Source organism: Aethalodelphis obliquidens, unplaced genomic scaffold, assembly GCF_003676395.1.
Source record: "Aethalodelphis obliquidens isolate GAN/ISIS:26980383/991018 unplaced genomic scaffold, ASM367639v1 scaffold57, whole genome shotgun sequence".
Classification (NCBI taxonomy): domain Eukaryota; kingdom Metazoa; phylum Chordata; class Mammalia; order Artiodactyla; family Delphinidae; genus Aethalodelphis; species Aethalodelphis obliquidens.
The window spans coordinates 11,370,658-11,388,776 of NW_020838001.1; the positions used below are offsets into that span (position 1 = coordinate 11,370,658).

At 51.6% G+C, this 18,119-nt stretch overlaps 2 protein-coding genes across 2 annotated transcripts; both read right to left on the reverse strand.

Moving 5' to 3' along the window:
* Positions 1-814: 814 nt before the first annotated feature.
* SNAI1 (snail family transcriptional repressor 1) lies at positions 815-8,103 on the reverse strand. The gene is made up of 3 exons (XM_027087024.1): positions 7,200-8,103; positions 5,926-6,453; positions 815-1,830 (listed from the first exon to the last, which is right to left on the reverse strand). Exons 1-3 carry the CDS (start codon positions 7,279-7,281, stop codon positions 1,646-1,648), a joined length of 795 nt encoding a protein of 264 aa, XP_026942825.1. The 5' UTR covers positions 7,282-8,103; the 3' UTR covers positions 815-1,645.
* A 3-nt stretch (positions 8,104-8,106) lies between these two features.
* LOC113609608 (uncharacterized) lies at positions 8,107-17,060 on the reverse strand. Its single transcript, XM_027087026.1, has 2 exons — positions 16,962-17,060; positions 8,107-10,981 (listed from the first exon to the last, which is right to left on the reverse strand). The coding sequence occupies exons 1-2, from the start codon at positions 16,983-16,985 to the stop codon at positions 10,346-10,348; spliced, it is 660 nt and encodes a 219-aa protein (XP_026942827.1). The 5' UTR covers positions 16,986-17,060; the 3' UTR covers positions 8,107-10,345.
* Between the last annotated feature and the right edge of the window lie 1,059 nt (positions 17,061-18,119).

Genomic DNA, 18,119 nt, shown 5'->3' on the forward strand with positions numbered 1-18,119 from the left:
GCTCAGCTCCCCGCAGGAAACTGGCACCTTCGGCACCTTTTGTGTTCAAAAAGGACACTCATTTTCTCCTGGCCCCAGGAGGGCCCCAGAGGTGAGGTCACCATGACAGCCTGCCGTGAGTGAATTAGCTCAGCCCGGGACGGGACGCAAGCTGACCGTCTTCCTGTCCTGTCCTGTCCTCGAGCAGGAAGCAGAATGACCCCTACCCTTTGGCCTGGCTTCTCACCCTCCCGACTCCAGCCAGCCAATTTCCTTGCATCAAAGGCCATTTGGTACCCAGAGGCCAGACAGAGGTGTGGGTCTGACAGGGAGGCCGGAGCGGGGCCTGGAGCCCCTGGAAACAGGAAGGACGTCCTCTGTCCCCTTCTTACTCATCGCATTCCACTCCCTCATCTGGGGGCAGCAGCCGCTCCCTCCCCAAAAGACCTGCAGTGCTGGGGAAGGCCCCACAGCAGGCCTAGTTGATAAGACCCAGGGAGCTGGCTTCTCACCCTGTGGGCCTGGTTGGCTTCAAAACGGGAGCACGAGAGAATGAGTAAGGGCCGCAGTGTAGAAACCTGCACACACAGCTCTACTGCTCACTGGCCCACAGGTGTTTCCCAACCTCCGTATTGGACAGGACATCCAGGCTCCGAGGAAAACCCATCTGCACAAACAAGGTCCCTGACAAACCCAGAGGTCCAAAGCCATGTGATGTTTAAGAGGCCAAGATTTGAGGCTGTGTCAGGAGTATCCGAGCTCCACGAATCCCTGCCCCCCTCCTCCCTCCCTAAAGGCCCTTTAAAATACCCACTCCACATAAAACCAAGTAGACTTTTTTATGTATAAATTAACCACTTTATTGAATATCAATAAACCGTACATATAACTATACAAAACGTTTCCTTAGTACAAAATGTCGCTTGCAATATAAATACCAGTGTACCTTTAAAAATGTAAACATCTTCCTCCCGGGCCCACCTGTCGGGCCCCCGAAAATAGTTCCGGGAGACACATCAGTGGAGCCGAAGCACCCCACTTGGGCCCCGGACAAGTGAAGGCAATTATTCACAGTCCCTTTGGAGATGTTGTTAAATTGCCCGTGAAACAGGTGCCACCATGACAAACAGGAGGCTGAAATAGCTGCCCAGGCCCTGGGGCATCCTGGGGTCTAGATGCTGTCCTTGTGTCAGGGCCCACCCCCGCGAGTGCACCTGGGGGTGGGTGTTTGCATAGTTAAGTTGCACCTTCTGGAGGGGGTGGCCTGAGGGTTCCTGTAGGGGAGGCTGGGGTCCCCTGAGTGGGGTGGGAGCTTCTCATCAGTCTGCTGGCTTTTGTCCTGGAGCTCAAAGCAGCTGTATCCAAACAGCTCTGGATACACAAACCCACGCAGAAAGGCCAACTCCAGAACACTCTGGAGCAGCGGCTGCCAGGAGGGGGTCTCTGCTGCAAGCCACCCTCCCATCAGCTGTCCAAAGAAAGGCCCCCCTCAGAGCCCGGTGGGGCGCTCAGAGCAGAGGACTGGGAAGTGGTCCTCAGAGTCCTGGGGGGCCAACGCAGCCAGAAGGCGGAGCTCAGGAGGGAACTCTGTGGCAGCGAGAAGGATGCCGGGTCCTTCCTTCTGGAGTTGGGGTAGGGCCCGGAGAGGTGCAAGGAGCCTTTAGAGTCAGCGGGGCCCCCCTGAGCAGCCTGACTCTTGGTGCTTGTGGAGCAGGGACATTCGGGAGAAGGTTCTGGAGCACGTCTTGCACTGGTACTTTTTGACATCCGAGTGGGTCTGGAGATGGGCCCGCAGGTTGGAGCGGTCAGCGAAGGCGCGGCTGCAGTGGGGGCAGGAGAAGGGCTTTTCGCCTGGGGAGAGAAGACAGGAGGGAGCTGAGTGAGACTCAGCCACTTGGGAGAACAGCTGACGTCTACTGAAATCCCCACCCACCCCGGGGTCACTCCAACCTTGAGGAACTCCCGCGACCCAGAAAAGCCAGGTCATACAGTGTCCAAAGGCCTGGATTTGGCAGGGAGCGCTGCTGCTTCCCACCGTGTGGCCCTGAGCAAGTCAGCTGGCTTCTCTTGAGCCTCCATTTGCTCATCTGTAAAATGGAGCTGTTCATCCCCCACTCATAGAGGCTGGTAATTGAGAGAAGGTTGAATCAAGTACTTTTCCTGCCCTGCCAGCAGGAAGTGCTCAACAATGATGACAGTGATGGCAACTGTGTTTGCTGAACACTTTGTGCTAGGGACAGTGGAAGCATTTTACATGATCTCATTTAACCCCACCTTTGTCCTGAGTTTAGAGATGGTGAATCTGAGGCTCAGGGAATATGCAGCATCTCAGCAAGACCAAATAGCCCGACTCCAGCGCCCTTGATTTTTTTTTTTTTTTTTAAAGAATTTATTATTTATTTATTGGCTGTTTTGGGGTCTTCGTTGCTGCACGTGGGCTTTTCTCTAGTTGCAGCGAGTGGGGGCTACTCTTCGTTGCGGTGCACGGGCTTCTCATTGTGGCGGCTTCTCTTGTTGCGGAGCACGGGCTCTAGGCGCAGGGGCTTCAGTAGTTGTGGCTCGCGGGCTCTAGAGCGCAGGCTCCGTAGTTGTGGCGCACGGGCCTAGTTGCTCCACGGCATATGGGATCTTCCTGGACCAGGGATCGAACCCGTGTCCCCTGCATTGGCAGGCGGACTCCCAACTGCTGCGCCACCAGGGAAGCCCAGCGCCCTTGATTTTAAGCACTACACAGACTGCCCCTCAGTTAAGGGGGCTGTAATGGATGTTCCTTATTAACCCCTGGATTTACTTCCTCTTGGGGACAAAGCTTAAGAGCCAGCCTTAAAGCCCCAGCCCACCCCTATCCCCCAGCAGGTCACTCCTTTATCCTGCTTCCCCATCGACTCGGATCACACTCAGGGTAGTTTCAAGTCTGTTCGTCCCCCAATCAGACTGAGCCCCATGAGGGCAGGATCCCCCCCTCCACCGACACCGAATCCATTCCAAGCTTCCAGCCCAAGGCCCAGAACCCCCAAGAGGCTACAGAAACCTTTTACCTTATGACTTATTTTTTTTAAAAAACCCTACCTGTGGCCCTCATTCACCTGCCTGGCCAGGCTGTACTGAGAAGAGTCTTGCACTCGGGGCTGGGTACACAGTGAGAACTCAATAAATGCTTGTACAACAATAAGTCTTTTTTTATAAAGGTCTCAGAAGAGCCTGACTCCTCAATCACCACCAGAAAACACCATTCACCAACTTTTCATAATTCCTGCCCCAATCAAGAGACTATAACTCACATTCCAGAAATGTCAAATGCTGTGTTTCACTTTTTCCTGGGGCTGCAGCATTTCCCAAATAAAGTCAGAAGGGTAACGCATTACACAAATACTAATCAGGTTCCTACCACAGGCCCGGCACTATTCTGTAATACTGAATAGTCTTTTCCAGAAGAAACTACACTCTCCTATCCTTCCATTCCCAGCCTTATATGCCCCTAGGCCAAGGCCCTCTAGTTAAATCCCAGTGCTGGAATTGAGAGCTGGGAATGAATGAATTCCAGCAGCCTCCTGGGTGCCTGGGGCACTAGCTGAGCAGGGAGGGCAGGGTCTAGAAGTCAGATGCCTGCGGCCCACTGTGGAACCACGTTCAGGGGCTCAGTCTCCTGGGGCAGAGAGCGGGGACCTGGCCAGAGAACTGGGGAAGGGACACCTGAGTGACCTGCTCTGCCGTACTGAGCTGCCTCTGCACACCAGGCCGGAAGGGTTTGATGACCGCAGTCTACAAGGTCCAAGGGAACTTCCTCCTCACTCACACACTCCTTTGTGAACTCAGGGCCCACGCTATGCAGGTCCGGAAAAGGGGATGGAGTCCTGTAATCCCCACTGCCCCCTCACCCCCTCGGCCAAGGTGAAGGAGCCCTGGCTCCAGCCCATGGGCTGTGACTTGGGAAAGTGACTTCCTTCTCTATGCCTCAGTTTCCACACCCTGTAAGAGGGGGTTATGATGGCACGTCTCTCTTAGGACTGTTGGTGGATTTACCGCCTTGACCAGGTGAAGGAAGCCCTGAGCATCACGCCTTCCCCCGCCTCCCGCACTGCCAAGTGCTCAGTGAACGTTATCTTTATGTTTCTTATGATTAGACACAAACCTGAACAAAGGGGCAGGCTTGATGGGATGTGAGGGGTGCAGCAGGAGGCAGCAGATCTCCACCCCTCGCGGATTCCCCCTCCCCACCCCAGCCACGTCTTTATGGTGCTCCTGGAGTGTGAAATCGGCACCAGACCAGCGGGACAAAGGCCGCCGAGGGGGGCAGTGTACATGCAATACTCCCTGGATTAACGCGGCCTGACACACTGCAGGCCAGCAGCTGCGGCCTGGAACAGGTGCTGGGCACCGCTGCCCTGTGCACCTGCTCCACTCCCCAGCCCCGCCCCCTGGGCGCACCATTAAGGCACACAATGGGAGTTGATGAGGATGGCACTGGTGCATTTCAACAGGCTTTTTGTGTCTGAGCCATGCCTTTACATTAAAATAATGTCCGAGTGGGAAGGGAAAGAAGCTGGGGGGCCCAGGGGAGCATCTCAGGGCTTCCACTCCCCCCAAATAGAGACCCCATCAGCTGGGCAGGCACCCAGGACAGAGGCCAGGCAATTGGACCCTTCCATGTTAAAATCAGAGCTGTTTGTGCACCAAGTAAGAGACATGGGTAGTAGCCACGGTCTGCAAGGTGTGGAGGATGCCCCCCACCCCCGTAGGAGTAACGATGACACCAGTAATGCCTGCAAAATGCCAGGCTTCACAAACCACCTCACTGACCCTCACGGCTCACTCAGAGATCAGCCACCGGATGAGGAAATGCCAGAACTGAGTCTCCAACCTGGCCAACCTGACCCCCAAAACCAACAGTCATGACCCTTGAACCCTCTTCTCCCTCAACAGACACTCTCCAAAGAGCAGCCCCAAGCAGGGCGGCCTCCACCATTCATGTTCTGAAAAGGTGGAGTGGCTACCTTTTCTGCATTCCCAGAAAGCTAAAGACTAGAACAGGCTCCATTTCATAATTTTCTACACATTCAGTATTGCATTTTTTGAAACACCAAGACATAATTGTGTTTTCTGCCAGCAAACGTGTTCCCGGGTCTGCATGATAGGATTAAGATTATCTATTCAGCAGTGTGAATGGGGGTGGGGAGAGCAGATCTGAGAACCATGATGATATTATAAAGCGATTAAGGAGCCACTAAATCTAGATAGCCCCGTATGAAATGCTATCGTAACCCACCCTATATGATTATATTATAATCGGAGAGGCTCAGAGCGTTAAATCACTTGCTCAAAGACACACAGCATGGAAACAGAGTGAGTACCAGCTATGATGTTTGTGTGTACTGATCATGTACCAAGCACTGTCCCAGGTGATTTCTGCATGCTTTCTTTCATTTGACCAGAGCAAAAACCCCACAAGGTGTTTCTATGCTCATTTCACAGAGGCGGGTACTGAGGCTTAGAGAGGTGAAACAGCAGCCCAAAGTTTGGGAAGATCCCAAAGCAGGAGTCAGAGGCAGGTGGGGAGTCTGACAAACATCCTGTCTGGCTGGGGGGCGGGTGGGGGAAGTGGAGCAGGGTGAGCCCCTTCACACCTGGCCCCAACAGCAAGGTGCTGGTTACACCTTTCCCATACCCAGCTCCAACCCATTTGGCTGAGAACTGAGCCTGCAGAGGGACGTGTAAAATTATCTCCTTAGCCCATCTGCTTAGCTGGTGAATGAACGAATGTTTCTGCCAAACTTTTCGGAGCCAGGCCCCTGAACTCTTGAGCTAGGAGTCAGGAGACTGGGTGGGGGGTGGGGGTGGGGGGGTCAGTTTCCACAATCTGAAAGTAACAGCAAGCCCATCTTACAAGAGCTTGTAGCAAAAGCAGTGGGACAGTGAGAAGGGCAGCCAGCCTGCAGGGGTACTCACCAGTGTGGGTCCGGACGTGGCCCTGCAGCAGCCAGGGCCTGGAGAAGGCCTTCCCGCAGGTGCTACAGACGCAAGGCAGCGTGTGGCTTCTGATGTGCATCTTAAGGGCACCCAGGCTGATGTACTCCTTGTTGCAGTATTTGCAGTTGAAGGCCTTGCGAGACTGGGGGTCCTTGGCCACGGAGAGCCCAGCCAGCTGCTTGGGCAACTGGCCCAAGCCTGGGAAGGCAGCATAACCCTCGGCCTCCAGGGAGGAGGCTGAGGTGGAAGAGAAGGACGAAGGAGCCGGTGAGGGTGGGCTGGGGGGCTGGGAGCCTTTCCCGCTGTCCTCGTCAGACAGGGAGGTCAGCTCGATGGCCTTGGGGATCTCCTGGGGCAGAAGAGAGGCCCAGCCAATCGGCTGGGCTTGGGGTGCCAGGAGAGAGTCCCAGATGAGCGTAGGCAGTGAGGCCGTGGGATTGAGGACCTCGGGTGGCGGGATGGCTGCCAGCAGGTGGGCCTGGTCATAGGGCTGTTGAAAAGTGAACTCTGTGAGGAGACAGGGAAAAGCGCAAGGTCAGGGATTAGATCATTCAGTCAGTCAGCAAACATTAGCCTGATGTGGGCCAGGGGCTGAGTGGGGCTGGCACTCAATGCTTAGTAGATGAATAAAAAAGATTCATGACCAGGACAGACAGGTTCCTGCCCTGGCAGAGCCCCCTCCTCAGCCAGGTCACCTGGTTCTCCCACCTCAACCTCCAGATCTTACAGGAAGGACACCCCCTTCCCCAGCTCCAACTCAAGGAGGTCATTCTCAGGTCTCCTTCCTCTTGCGGTGCCCAAGTCCCCAGCCTGAGGCGAGACCCCCAGCTCCCTGGCCCCTAATCTCCCCAGCTGCCGAGGCACCACCCCTGTCCCCCTTCCATACACATCTCTTCTCCCACCCCCTCCCCCAAATCCTGTGGACTCCGGACTCTTTCCAGCCCCTGGCCGGCGTCTATCCAGACACAAGCCGCCTCCTCTCACTTCTGTGCTCTCGGGGCGCCCCGCTTCTCGGCGGCTAATTAGTCCCCTCAGCCAAAGACCACCGGCCTCTAAAAGCCCTCTCCCAATCTCCCGGATCCACCTGCCCCGGCCTATTCACACCCAGACTGTTATCTTTTGACTCGACTTTGGCCCTTCGACTTTGGCCCCTCCATTTTGTCCCACCAAGGGCCCTGCCTCTCAAGTGCCCCCCATGCAGCCTTCGTCTGCCTCCCCCAAACTCCCTGGGGTCCGGCACCCCGTCCACTCACCTGGAGAAGAGTCGTGGAGCTCACTGTAATTGGGTCTCCGGCGGGAGCAGGCGGACTTCCTGACGAGGAAAGAGCGCGGCATGGTGGCCGAAGCAGCGGGGGGAGCCGGGTCGTGCTGGGATACCAAGACCCTCCACACGCGAGGCCGTGCAGCTGCGCTGTGAGTGGAGTCTGGCCGCCAACTGCCTTAAGTACGCCAGCCGCGGGTGGGCGGGGGCCGACTACGGCCACGCCCCTTTGTCACCTCCGCGCCAATCGAGGCGCGCCTTCGCCGGAGGCCACGCCCCAAGCAGGTGCGCCGTGCTCTGGCGGGGCTCGCGCCGCGTGGCGCTGGGAGCCGGGAGGGGCCGCTCGGGCTCTGGGCCTCGGGGCTGCACTCATCACCCGGCTGCGGGCTGCCGGGGGCGGGGCGCCGGGAACCCCGGACTAGGCGGGACCCCCTTCGGGACCCGAGCTCCAGCCAGCTCGACGCGGCACGGTAGCCCGCCTCTGGCGCCCCCTGGCGCCGCGCGCCGCGAGTCTGGACACCTGACGTTCCGATACTGCCACCTCCTCGGGTTTGGGAAGGGGGTGCCTTCGCCCGGAAGGTAACTCGCAAAGAACGTGGGAATGAAAGGGACAATACACAGTTCGGGGACGGGGAAGAGCAATGGACTTCTGCACGTGGTTGCTGACTGTGCAGTGCCACAGCCTTTTTTGCAAAGCAAACGGGCATCATCTAGAAAAATGCATTCGTTCCCTCAGTGTTTACTGAGTGACCACTAACATGCCAGGCACTGTTACCGGAGCTGGGGATACAGCCCTGAACAAAACACTCGGGGTCTCTGCCGAAGGGTAGCTCCCTGTCCGGCGGAGGAGACAGACGAAGTAAACAGACAATTCCAATGCAAAGGGAAGTGTGCTTTGATGGGGGGAGACCACAGGGCACTGTGACAGTCAAGAGGCGGGTCACTTGACAGGGGGTCGGGGGGGGGGCACTTACCAGAGGAAGTGAAGAAATACCGAGGGGAAAGGCCTGAGGTTAGAATCAGTAACTATTTCAGAGCCACTGAGAGCAGCTCTCAGGGCTGGGGGTGGGGTGGGCAGGGCTGATGGGTCAGATCTGCCTGGCCTCCAGGGCCTGGAGGAGTTTGGACTTTGCCCCAAGGGCACTGGGGAGCCAAGGAAGAATTTTCAGCTGAGGAGGGACCTGTTTAGAATGGTTGAGAAAGAGTACTCTGGGCAGGTGGGAGAAAGAAGTGGGGAAGGGTGGGGCTGAGGTGGTCTCCTCACTTGTCTGGGGTCGTCAATACTGTGTCTAAAGGACCTAAGGCTGGGCTCCAAGGGAGGCACTGACTGGTTCATTGTGGGGTGGACCCAGGGGAGGGACACTTCATCCTCAGCTCTCCTGTGAGCCCACCAACTTTGAGGGCCATGCCCCGCCTGGAGTGGGGTTGTGGCACGGAAATAAATCCACAGGTCTTGCCCACGGGTTTCCACCTGTGAAGCAAGGACGATGAAAACCTGTAAGTCCCTCCACTCACCACCTAGAATGAGGGCAGGGACAACTGTCTGTTTTGGTCATCAGGTGCTGGGGATAACAGCTGTGAACAAGACAATCCTTACCATGTTCTAACTGGTGAGGGGAGGGTAAGGTGAGGGAGACAGGCCATGCACAGCCATTACGAAGAATATAGCGTCTTCTACGTCTGTTTACTTTCAATCACGATTTTCCACATGCATCCAGAGGGAGGAGTAAGGCTGTGTCCCTCTGCTCAAAACCTCCCATATTCCTATCTCACCCAGAGTAAAAACCAAAGTCTTCACCACGGCCCTCCACCCTGCTGATCTGACCTCTGCTGATCCTGTCTTGAGCCACTCTCCTCCTTCCCCCTGCACAATGATCACCCCCTTCTTTCTGTTCCTCCACATCCCAGCCCTTGCCTACCACAGGACCTTGGCACCTACCGTTCATCTTCCCTGCCCCCTAAATCTCTCCCCCCAGATCTTCACCATGTTGGCTCCTTTTCTTTGTTTCAGCATTAACTTCACCAACTGCTCAGCCTCATTAGTAATGAGAGAAATGCAAATTAAAACCACAGTGAGATACCATTTCACACCATCAGAAAGATAAAAAGTTAAAATTTGGTCACTAGCAAGTGTTGAGGGTGTGAAGGCAGCAGGACTTTCGTTCCATGCTGGCGAGAGTGTCATAGGTACAAGCCACTTCGGAAAAGTTTGGCATCAGCTAATAACAGGTGACTCTCCTAGCAATTCTATTTCCAGGCCAACAGCATCGCAGAGGTTCTCAGCCCTGGCCGCAGATTAGATTCCCTCAGGGAACACCCTAGCCTGGGCCCCACCCCCAGAGCCATCCTGATTTGATTAGCCTGGGTGGGACCCTCTGGTATTAGCATTTTAAAAAACTCCTCAGGTGATTCTAGTGAGCAGCCAAGGTTGAAAACTGCTGCCCAGCCCTAATCCCAGAAGAAACAAGAGTATTCATTGCACCGTTGTTCCTAACAGCAAAACAAAAACAAAAACAAAAAACAAAAAAAGTGGAAACAACCGTAATGTTCTAATGTTTATCAACAGTACAAAGGGTTAAATAAACTGTGGTTCATTCCCATAATGGAACATATACAGCAATAAAAACAAACTGCAACTCCATGCAACAACAGGGATAAATCTCAAAAGCATAATGTTAAGCAAAAAGAACCAACTCAAATGCATACAGTTAGTTGGATTTACATAAGGTTCAAAATCAAGCAAATGAAACCTTTTATTGTCTAGGAATGTACATGGAGGCGGTAAAACTATAAAGAAAAGCAAGGAAATGTTTAATACAAAATTCTGGAGAGTGGTTAGCTGGGGGAGAAGGTGCTCCTAGAGAGTTCTTGATAATGTTGTTTTAAGCACAGAAAGCTATTTATTAGTAGTCTTGAAACTGTAGACAATTTAAACACTTTTGGTAAGAATGATATATTTAACACAAATTTTATGTCACCTCAAGGGAGGCTTCCCTGATCATCCCAGCCAAAGTAGCACCCTGCCCCACTCACAACGTCACTGTTTATTCCACTACCCTATTCAATTACCTTCAAAGCACTTAGTAGGGGCTCAAGTATTTGGTGAATGACTGATTACTGGCTGTTCCTCCTCCTGGGTCACCCTGTGCAAGTTACCCAGTCTCTCTGAGCCTCAATTTCCTCAACTGTAAAAGGTGGGTGTTCTGTCTCCGAGATGCTGGGATGGGCAGAGTCCAGAGGCTGGTACTCAAAACACCATTGCCTGGGCCTGCCGCTCTCCATTTTCCTTCGGTCGGTCACCTGCGCCCTGGAGGAGGCGTAAGGTGGGGGAGGGGGCATTCTCAGATCTGGGCTGTCCCCTCCCTTCCGATTGAACTGTCCCGGCGGTTTCTTCTCCCGGGTCACCCTCACAACCCTCCCTCCAAGAGGCGGCGGAGACAGCGAGGTGGGAGGGGGCTTTGGGCGAGGCGAGGCCCTGGACGGCGAGCCAGCTCCTGGAGGTGCGGTCCCGGCCTCCTTGCAGGTGAAGGCGAGGCGACACTTTTGATGCTGTGGTGTCAGGTCCTCCCGGAAATGTACTGGCTCTGCGGCTGGGCTGCAGCGGACCCGGCCGGCCCGGTCCTGCCCACCGCCCTCGCCCCGGGGCGCGGCCTTACGGCGCCCTCTGCTGGCCGTCACGTGGGGCCGGATGCACACGCCTTCAACGAGGATGAAAACTGGTACAGCTGCCTTGGAGAGCAGTTTGGGAATATCTAATACGGCCAGGAAAGGCCTCTGAGAGAAGATAAATTTGAATAAAGGCCTGCATTTTCCACGGGTGTCCATCCCCCACTAAAAGAACGATAACTAAAAATGTGATTTACAACTCAACCAAACAAAAAAGAAAGCGCCCCTCCATCCCAGATCTCCATTTCCCTCTGCAAAGGTAACTAAATATTTTTACCAGTGTCTTGTATGACCTTCCAGAGATGGTTTTTATAGAGACAAGGAAATATATGCATATGTGAATATAATATGTACCTCCCTTTTTTATGTAACACAAATGGGAGCCTATACGCTAGCCTACTTGCTTTCCTCCCAAGTAACTATACTACGGTCTTGAAAGTTGTTCCATATCATTACATGTAGCTCCCTTCATCTGTTGCAGGGCTGCAGACTTTTTCATTGCATGGATTATACCATAATCACACAATTTATCTAACAAGGGGACTTGTGATAGGCATTTAGATTAGAATATAATTTTTTGCTACTACAAACAAGGTGGCAATTTTAATGAATGTCTTGTACACACATCTTTGACCTGAAGTGCAAAGATATGTTACAAAAAATGTTGAGGGAATTCCCTGGCGGTCCAGTGGTTAGGACTCTGCGTTCTCACTGCCGACGGCCCAGGTTCAATCCCTGGTCGGGAGCTAAGATCCCAAAAGCCATGTGGTGTGTCCAAAAAAAAAAAAAAAAAGTTGATACATTTACAATGTATCAAATACAATGTATCAAATGATACAAATATTAGCTGAATGGATGAAAGAACTCATACTTTTTTTTTTGGCCACGCTGCGCAGCTTGCAGGATCTTAGTTCCCTGACCAGTAATTGAACCTGGGCCCCCTGCAGTGGAAGCGCCTAGTCCTAACCACTGGACTGCCAGGGAATTCCCACTTTTATGTCAAAAAAATTCAGGTGAACAGAATATCTCAGAGGCTGCCTGTTGTGCAGAACTTAATAAATTATAAGTTTAGGCCCAGACTGTACAATTAGACCCAAGACTCTGGTTACTTCTGAGGACGGAAGCAGACAGGGGTGGGAAGGAGATTTTTCTCCAAACCGTTTCTGAAGGGTATGAATGTTTTATTTCAGATGCATGTGTCACCATTTCAAATAAAATACTTTTTCATGAAAAAAAACCCAACCACAAAACCCAGGCAAATACTGCCTGCCTGCCGCTGAGACCCAGTTTCTTCATCTAGTAAATAAGTCGGGTGACCAACCATCCTGGCTTGTCCAGGACTGAGGGAGTCCTGGGATGGTCCCAGGCAGCTGGGAAGAGGGGGTCTCCTGGGGTAAAAGGCAGGTGTCCAAGGCCTTGAGGGTGGTGGGTGGATGTGTGGGTGCTGAGTGGCACCCTGAAGCTAGACCTCTCCACACCTGCTGGGCCGGCATCCCCCCTGGAGGTCCACTGATGTTCTAGACCTGACGCAGGTCCCTGGATCTCGCTAAGGTGCAGAGCGCATCTTGCCTGGCAAATCGTGCATTTGCCACAGGGGCTGACATCCGTTATCTCGCAGACTATCTCCTGCGCACTAATTTGCCTTGGCAGCCTCGCCCCTCGTACTGCACTGATATCTCCACTTCCTGGCAGAAGGCTGAGCCTGTTTCCAGGTAAGGCCCCAGGGCCTCCTCTCTCCCCACCTGTGTCCACCTTTCGCACCTGGAGACCTTTGTGCATCTCTGGACCACTGAGTGTGGCAGATATTGCCAAGGAGGGGAAAGTGAGAACAGACTATTTCCTTAGGTCAAAGCTACCTTAAGTCTCGGACTCAAAATAAAATCCAAACCCTGCTCTTGGCTCACAAGATGCTACCTAACCTGGGGCTCAGCTCCTCCTCTGTCCCCGCTGTTCACCTGCTCCAGCCTCAGTGAACTTCCTGCTTCCTCTTCATACAGGTTCTTTCCCATAGCAGGGCCGTTGCCCTTGCCGTGCCCTCTGCCCACAACGGCCTTCCCCAGATCTTCCCAGAGCTGTTCTCAGTTCATACATCACCTCCCAGATGCTAATGTCATCTCCCTTTCCCACTGCCGCCACATTGGTCCATGACCTCCACAGCAAGCCCTGAGTGGTAGGCAAGACTATCAGCCTCTTTTTATAGATAAGGAAACCGAGGCTCAGAGAGGTGACATGTAACAGGCTCAAGTCACAGCGAGCAAGCGATGGAATGTCCCTGGCCTAGCGGGCTAGGATACTGTAATAAGTCAGCAAGACACAAACAAGCCCCTATGCTCGAGGAGCTCACAGGTGAGGGAGGAAGAGTGGTAGCGGGCAATTCGCCAACCCTGAGGGACCCAGGTGAGTCAGAGGAGTGAGACTCCAGGCTGAGGTCACAAGGATGGGCAGGTGAGAAAGGGAAGTGAGAAGACATTCCAGGCGGCAGTGACCGCTGACAACCATGATTAAGAAGCCCAGGGGCAGACGAGTGTTCCAGGATGAGAAATTAGTTCAGATGGCAGAGGCTCTGGGGCTGAGAGAGCCCCAGGCCCCTTGAGCCCACCTCCCCCATGAGGCTCCAGCCACAACAGACCACACCAGGCATGCTCCGGTCTCAGCGACTTGGCATGTGGTGTTCCCATTCTGTAGAATATCTTCCCCACAGATGGCCCTTGCAGTTTTTGAGATTGCCAGTCTTTTTTGAAATTAGAAATGTTCAACTGGAGTTTAGAAAACTATAGTTTGTTTTTAATATTTTTAGTTAACACATTAACACTTTTAAGACATATACACGCACATTACTGCAAAGCACAAAGGTGGGGTCCCACCTAGCCCTACCACCTGTGGTTGTGTGACCCTGGATAGGTCCCTTCCCTCGAACTACAACTACTACGTAGGTTGGGACCTAGAACCTGGACAAGCCACCCCAGAAGCCCTCCTCGCAGGCACGTGTACACAGACACACACACACAGGCACACACAGACAGAGACACACACTCACACCCTCTATCTTGATTTCACCTGGCTGTTCTCACTGATCTTGGAGATAGCGTTGCCAAATAAAATACAGATACCCTATTAAACTAGAATTTCATATAAACAACAAATAAGCTTTTAGTATCAGACTGCAAGGAACAGGATTAATTCTTTACCTGAAATTCAAAATTAACTGGATCTCTTGTATTTTTATTTGCTAAGTCTGGCAGCCCTACTTGGAGACTGGCTCCGACCAGCACTTAGAGCACAATCTATATAACGAGTCCCCTGCTGCTGATGGGCAATGAGGTTGCTTCTCATCTTCTGCTTACCGGGAACAATAGTCCCATGATAATCCTTGCACGAAGGACACTGACCTCATCTACAATCGTATCTGGAGGGTGTGTTCCTAAAAGTCGCTTTGTCATTCTCTGCCTGAATTCCTGTGGCCAGGCTGTCAGGGCCTCCATGCCTCAGACCAGCTCCCTCTCAGTCTCCCCGGACAGCAGCAACCCTTCTCTATCCCAGTCTCTCCCTCCACCTTGTTCTTTCTCCTTGTCTCTCTCCATCTCTGTCTCTTTCCCTCTCTGTCTCTCTGGGAGTCTCTTTCTGACTCTCTCTCTCTCTCTCTGTCTCACCTTGGGCATGTCTCTCTCTGTCTCCCTGGACTCTGCCTGCCTCTGTCTCTCTCAGTCTTTCTCCCTATTTCTGCCTCTCTCAACCTGTCTCCATTTGACCCGGCAGCTCTGTATATAAAATGCTTAGATGAGCAGGCAAGACATATTTGGAAGGATGCTCACTCTAGCACAGTCCATAACAGTTGTGAAAATTAATAAAGGGAAACCTCACTAAAATGGAGTTGGGAGGCCAGAAGGGGGAGCTCTCATGCATATGCCACTAGAAGTCAATACAAATCCCAACAGGGGATGTACCTTGCACCTCCGGCAGGAAGTGACGCTATTTTACTAGTACTAGCAGGAGGAAGAAAGATTTTCTCCTTGCTTGACAATTGCTCGGCCATTGAGACTTTCACAATGCAGCCAATGACAAGGCACTATACTCTGAACTCCCAGTTTCCTCCAATGGACTTTTTGTTTATAACAGCCCCTCCCAACTTCCCCTTCTCCTCTATAAAAGAGTTTCCTCTCCTTTGTTCTAACAGAGTCGCGTGTGGTTTGCCATAGCTGCGTGCCCCGAGTTGCAATTCTTTGCTGCTCCTGGATAAACTCATTTTGTTGCTAAAATAACTGGCTGTGTTATTGTTTTAGGTTGACACAGTCAAACTGCAAACAACCTAAATACCCACCGATAAATAAAGTATGGTCCATCCTCACCAGGAGCATCATGCAGTCATTAAAAATGACACCACAATGACAGGAAGGATGTTGAGAGATATATCATGGAGTGAAAAATGCAGGTTATAGACCAGAAGTAAAGCATTTGCCCATTTTAAGTTTCAATCAAAAATATGGTGATCCAAGGACATGTAAGTATTTCATTGAAGAAATGATCCCTGGCTGTCTGGGGTGGGATGAGGAGTGGTTTGCACTTTCTTTTTCAGATTTTTCTGCTTTACCTGTCTTCTGTTATTTTTTAAAACAATAAGCCTTATCATTTTTAACATTGTGCATATTTGCTTTATCGTTTTATTTATCTATTTATACACAGGCATGTATTATTTTCTTCTGAACCGTTTGAGAGTAATTTGATATGCTCTTCTATGCATATCTCCTAAGAATAAGGACATTCTCTATGTGACTGTGGTGTAATTATCAAAATCAGGAAATCTAACACTGATAAAATACTATTACTTGTTCCACAATCCATATTCAAATGTCAGCAACTGGCCCATTAACATCCTTTACGGCAACCCCTATCCCATCAAGAATCCAACCCAGGATCATGCAGCATTACAGTCGGTTGCTTGCCTCTTTAGTCTTCTTTAATCTGACCTTGACATTTTTCAAGAGTTTCGAAAAATGTCCCTCAGTTTGGATGACTTGCCTGATGTTTCCTTATAATTAGACTCAGGTTAAACGTTTTTCTGCCAGGAACCTCGGAAGTGCTGCGTCCTCGAGTGCATCCCATCATGTCACCCACGGTTTGTCCCATTATCGGGGATACTAAGTCTGATCCCTTGGTAAAGAAGGTGTCTGCTAGGTTTCTCCGCTACAAAGTTACTAATTTTCCCTTTGTGGGGTCATCATGTGAGACCAAACAGACAGTCTAGATGATTTTTATAAGCAGAAGAGTTATCCCTAAAGTCTTGTAAGAACTGAGCTTGTCCATCTGGTTCTAACCATCAACTGAGTGGCTGCCCCACCCCAGCTGCAATAGACGTGTTGTAACACTAGCCTGTGTACAGAACAGAATTTCCTATGCTAGCCTAAGGATGCGTTTTACCTGAGGCTCTTTTTAAAAGATACAGATTCCCAGGACCCACCCACATCTGCCAACCAGAATCTCTAAGAGAAGAGCCTGAGAATCTATTTTGGAGCAACTGCCTCCCAGGTAATTCATGTCTTCAGGGCAAGTTTGGGAAACACTTCACTTAATAGTAGTACTTAGTCATCAAACATTTACAGCTGCTAGCTGCTTGGGTGAGGCTGAGCACTGCTGGGTGGTCTCAAGAATGGAGAAAAACAGTAGTGGCACTGGGAGCTCACATTTATTAAGCACTTATTTTGTGCCAGGCCCTGTTCTAAGGCTTGATGTGGACTATTTCACTAGATTTCCCACAACTCTGTGAGGAAGACCCGTTTATTAACCCCATGTTACGGATGAGGAAACCAAGGCACAAAGAGATTAGAGTAAGTTGTTCAAGGAAATTCCCTGGCGGTCCAGTGGTTAGGGCTCTGCGCTTTCACTGCCCAGGGCCCGAGTCTGACCCCCTGGTCGGGGGACTAAGATCCCACAAGCTGCACGGCGCGGCCAAACCAAAAAAAAATTGTCCAAGGTCACACAACTAGTAGTGTAGATGCTGGGGACTGTGCAGTGTGCCTGAGACCATGCGACTATTCACACCTCTATGCTGTACCACCGAGTTGTTCCTGTTCCGCTCGGGAAAATTACTCACCCTTTCCCTCCTCCACTCCATCATGTGTGTAATGGCGGGGCTGGTTAAAAGGATTCGATCAGATTGACTTTTCTGGAGTATCCTGAATGCCTGGTTTTGGTCACCTTTCAGGAAAGAGGGTTAAATAAAAATTATTTGAGGGCAGGGGCTGTGTCAGGAACCCAGGATGAGAATGGTTATCTATTGTCGTTATTCCTGTACTCATTAACGCCCAGCTGAGCCTCATATGGGACATTCAGCAGATACTGTGGAAGGCCAGGGGATATTGCGAGAGGGAAAAAGGCAAGAGAGCTTCCAGGGATCACGTCGAGGGCCTGGGCAGGTCAGGTCCCCACCAGGCAGCAGCCATCTTACCTGCCCCCAGTCTCGCCCCCTCTGCCCGGCAAGTCCTGGCTCCTGCGCTTCCGGTTTGAGGACCCGCCTCCCCGCGCTGGACAGCGGGGCCAGCTTCTTTCAGGATCTTTTTGCCACCGTACCGGCCCCTAATTCTGGGCTGGAAGAGTCGCCACGGAAAGGAAGTATCATTGTGAAAGGGCTCCCTTTAGTTCCATTTCAATTCTAGGAATATTTACTGAGTATACTCGGGGTCAAGTACGGAGGAGAGTGGTGCACAAGACAGGTATGGTCCTTGCCCTCAAGAGCTTGTTAGTGTGCGAGGCAGCCATTAAAACAAGTAACTGCACAAATGATGATTTAATGACAAGGTGTGAGCTGCCTGGCATATGGCAGATGTTCAGGACATTTATTCTGCTAATATACATTGACTAGGGTTTCCAGACAATGGATAAAAATACAGGACACCCAGTTAAATATGAATTTCAAACAAATAATTTTTTAGTATGAATATTCCTGGTGTTCACTTCCTAACTTGGGCAAATTACACTCCCATGCAATATTATAGGAAAGGGAGAAGGCACAGGTAGAGAAGGGATAAAGGGTCTAGATGCTTCTGTAAGCCTTTGGACTTCTGGCTTCTAGTTTCTTTATAAAGTAGGAGGTATTTACTATTTATGAAATAGCTACCATTTATTAATCCCCTACCACGAGGACTTAACAGCCTGTAATTATACATTTGATTAGTGTATAAATCCCCAGTGGCTAGCACAATCCTGGCTCATAATGGGTGCTTAGTAAACACCATATATGCCTGAATATAAG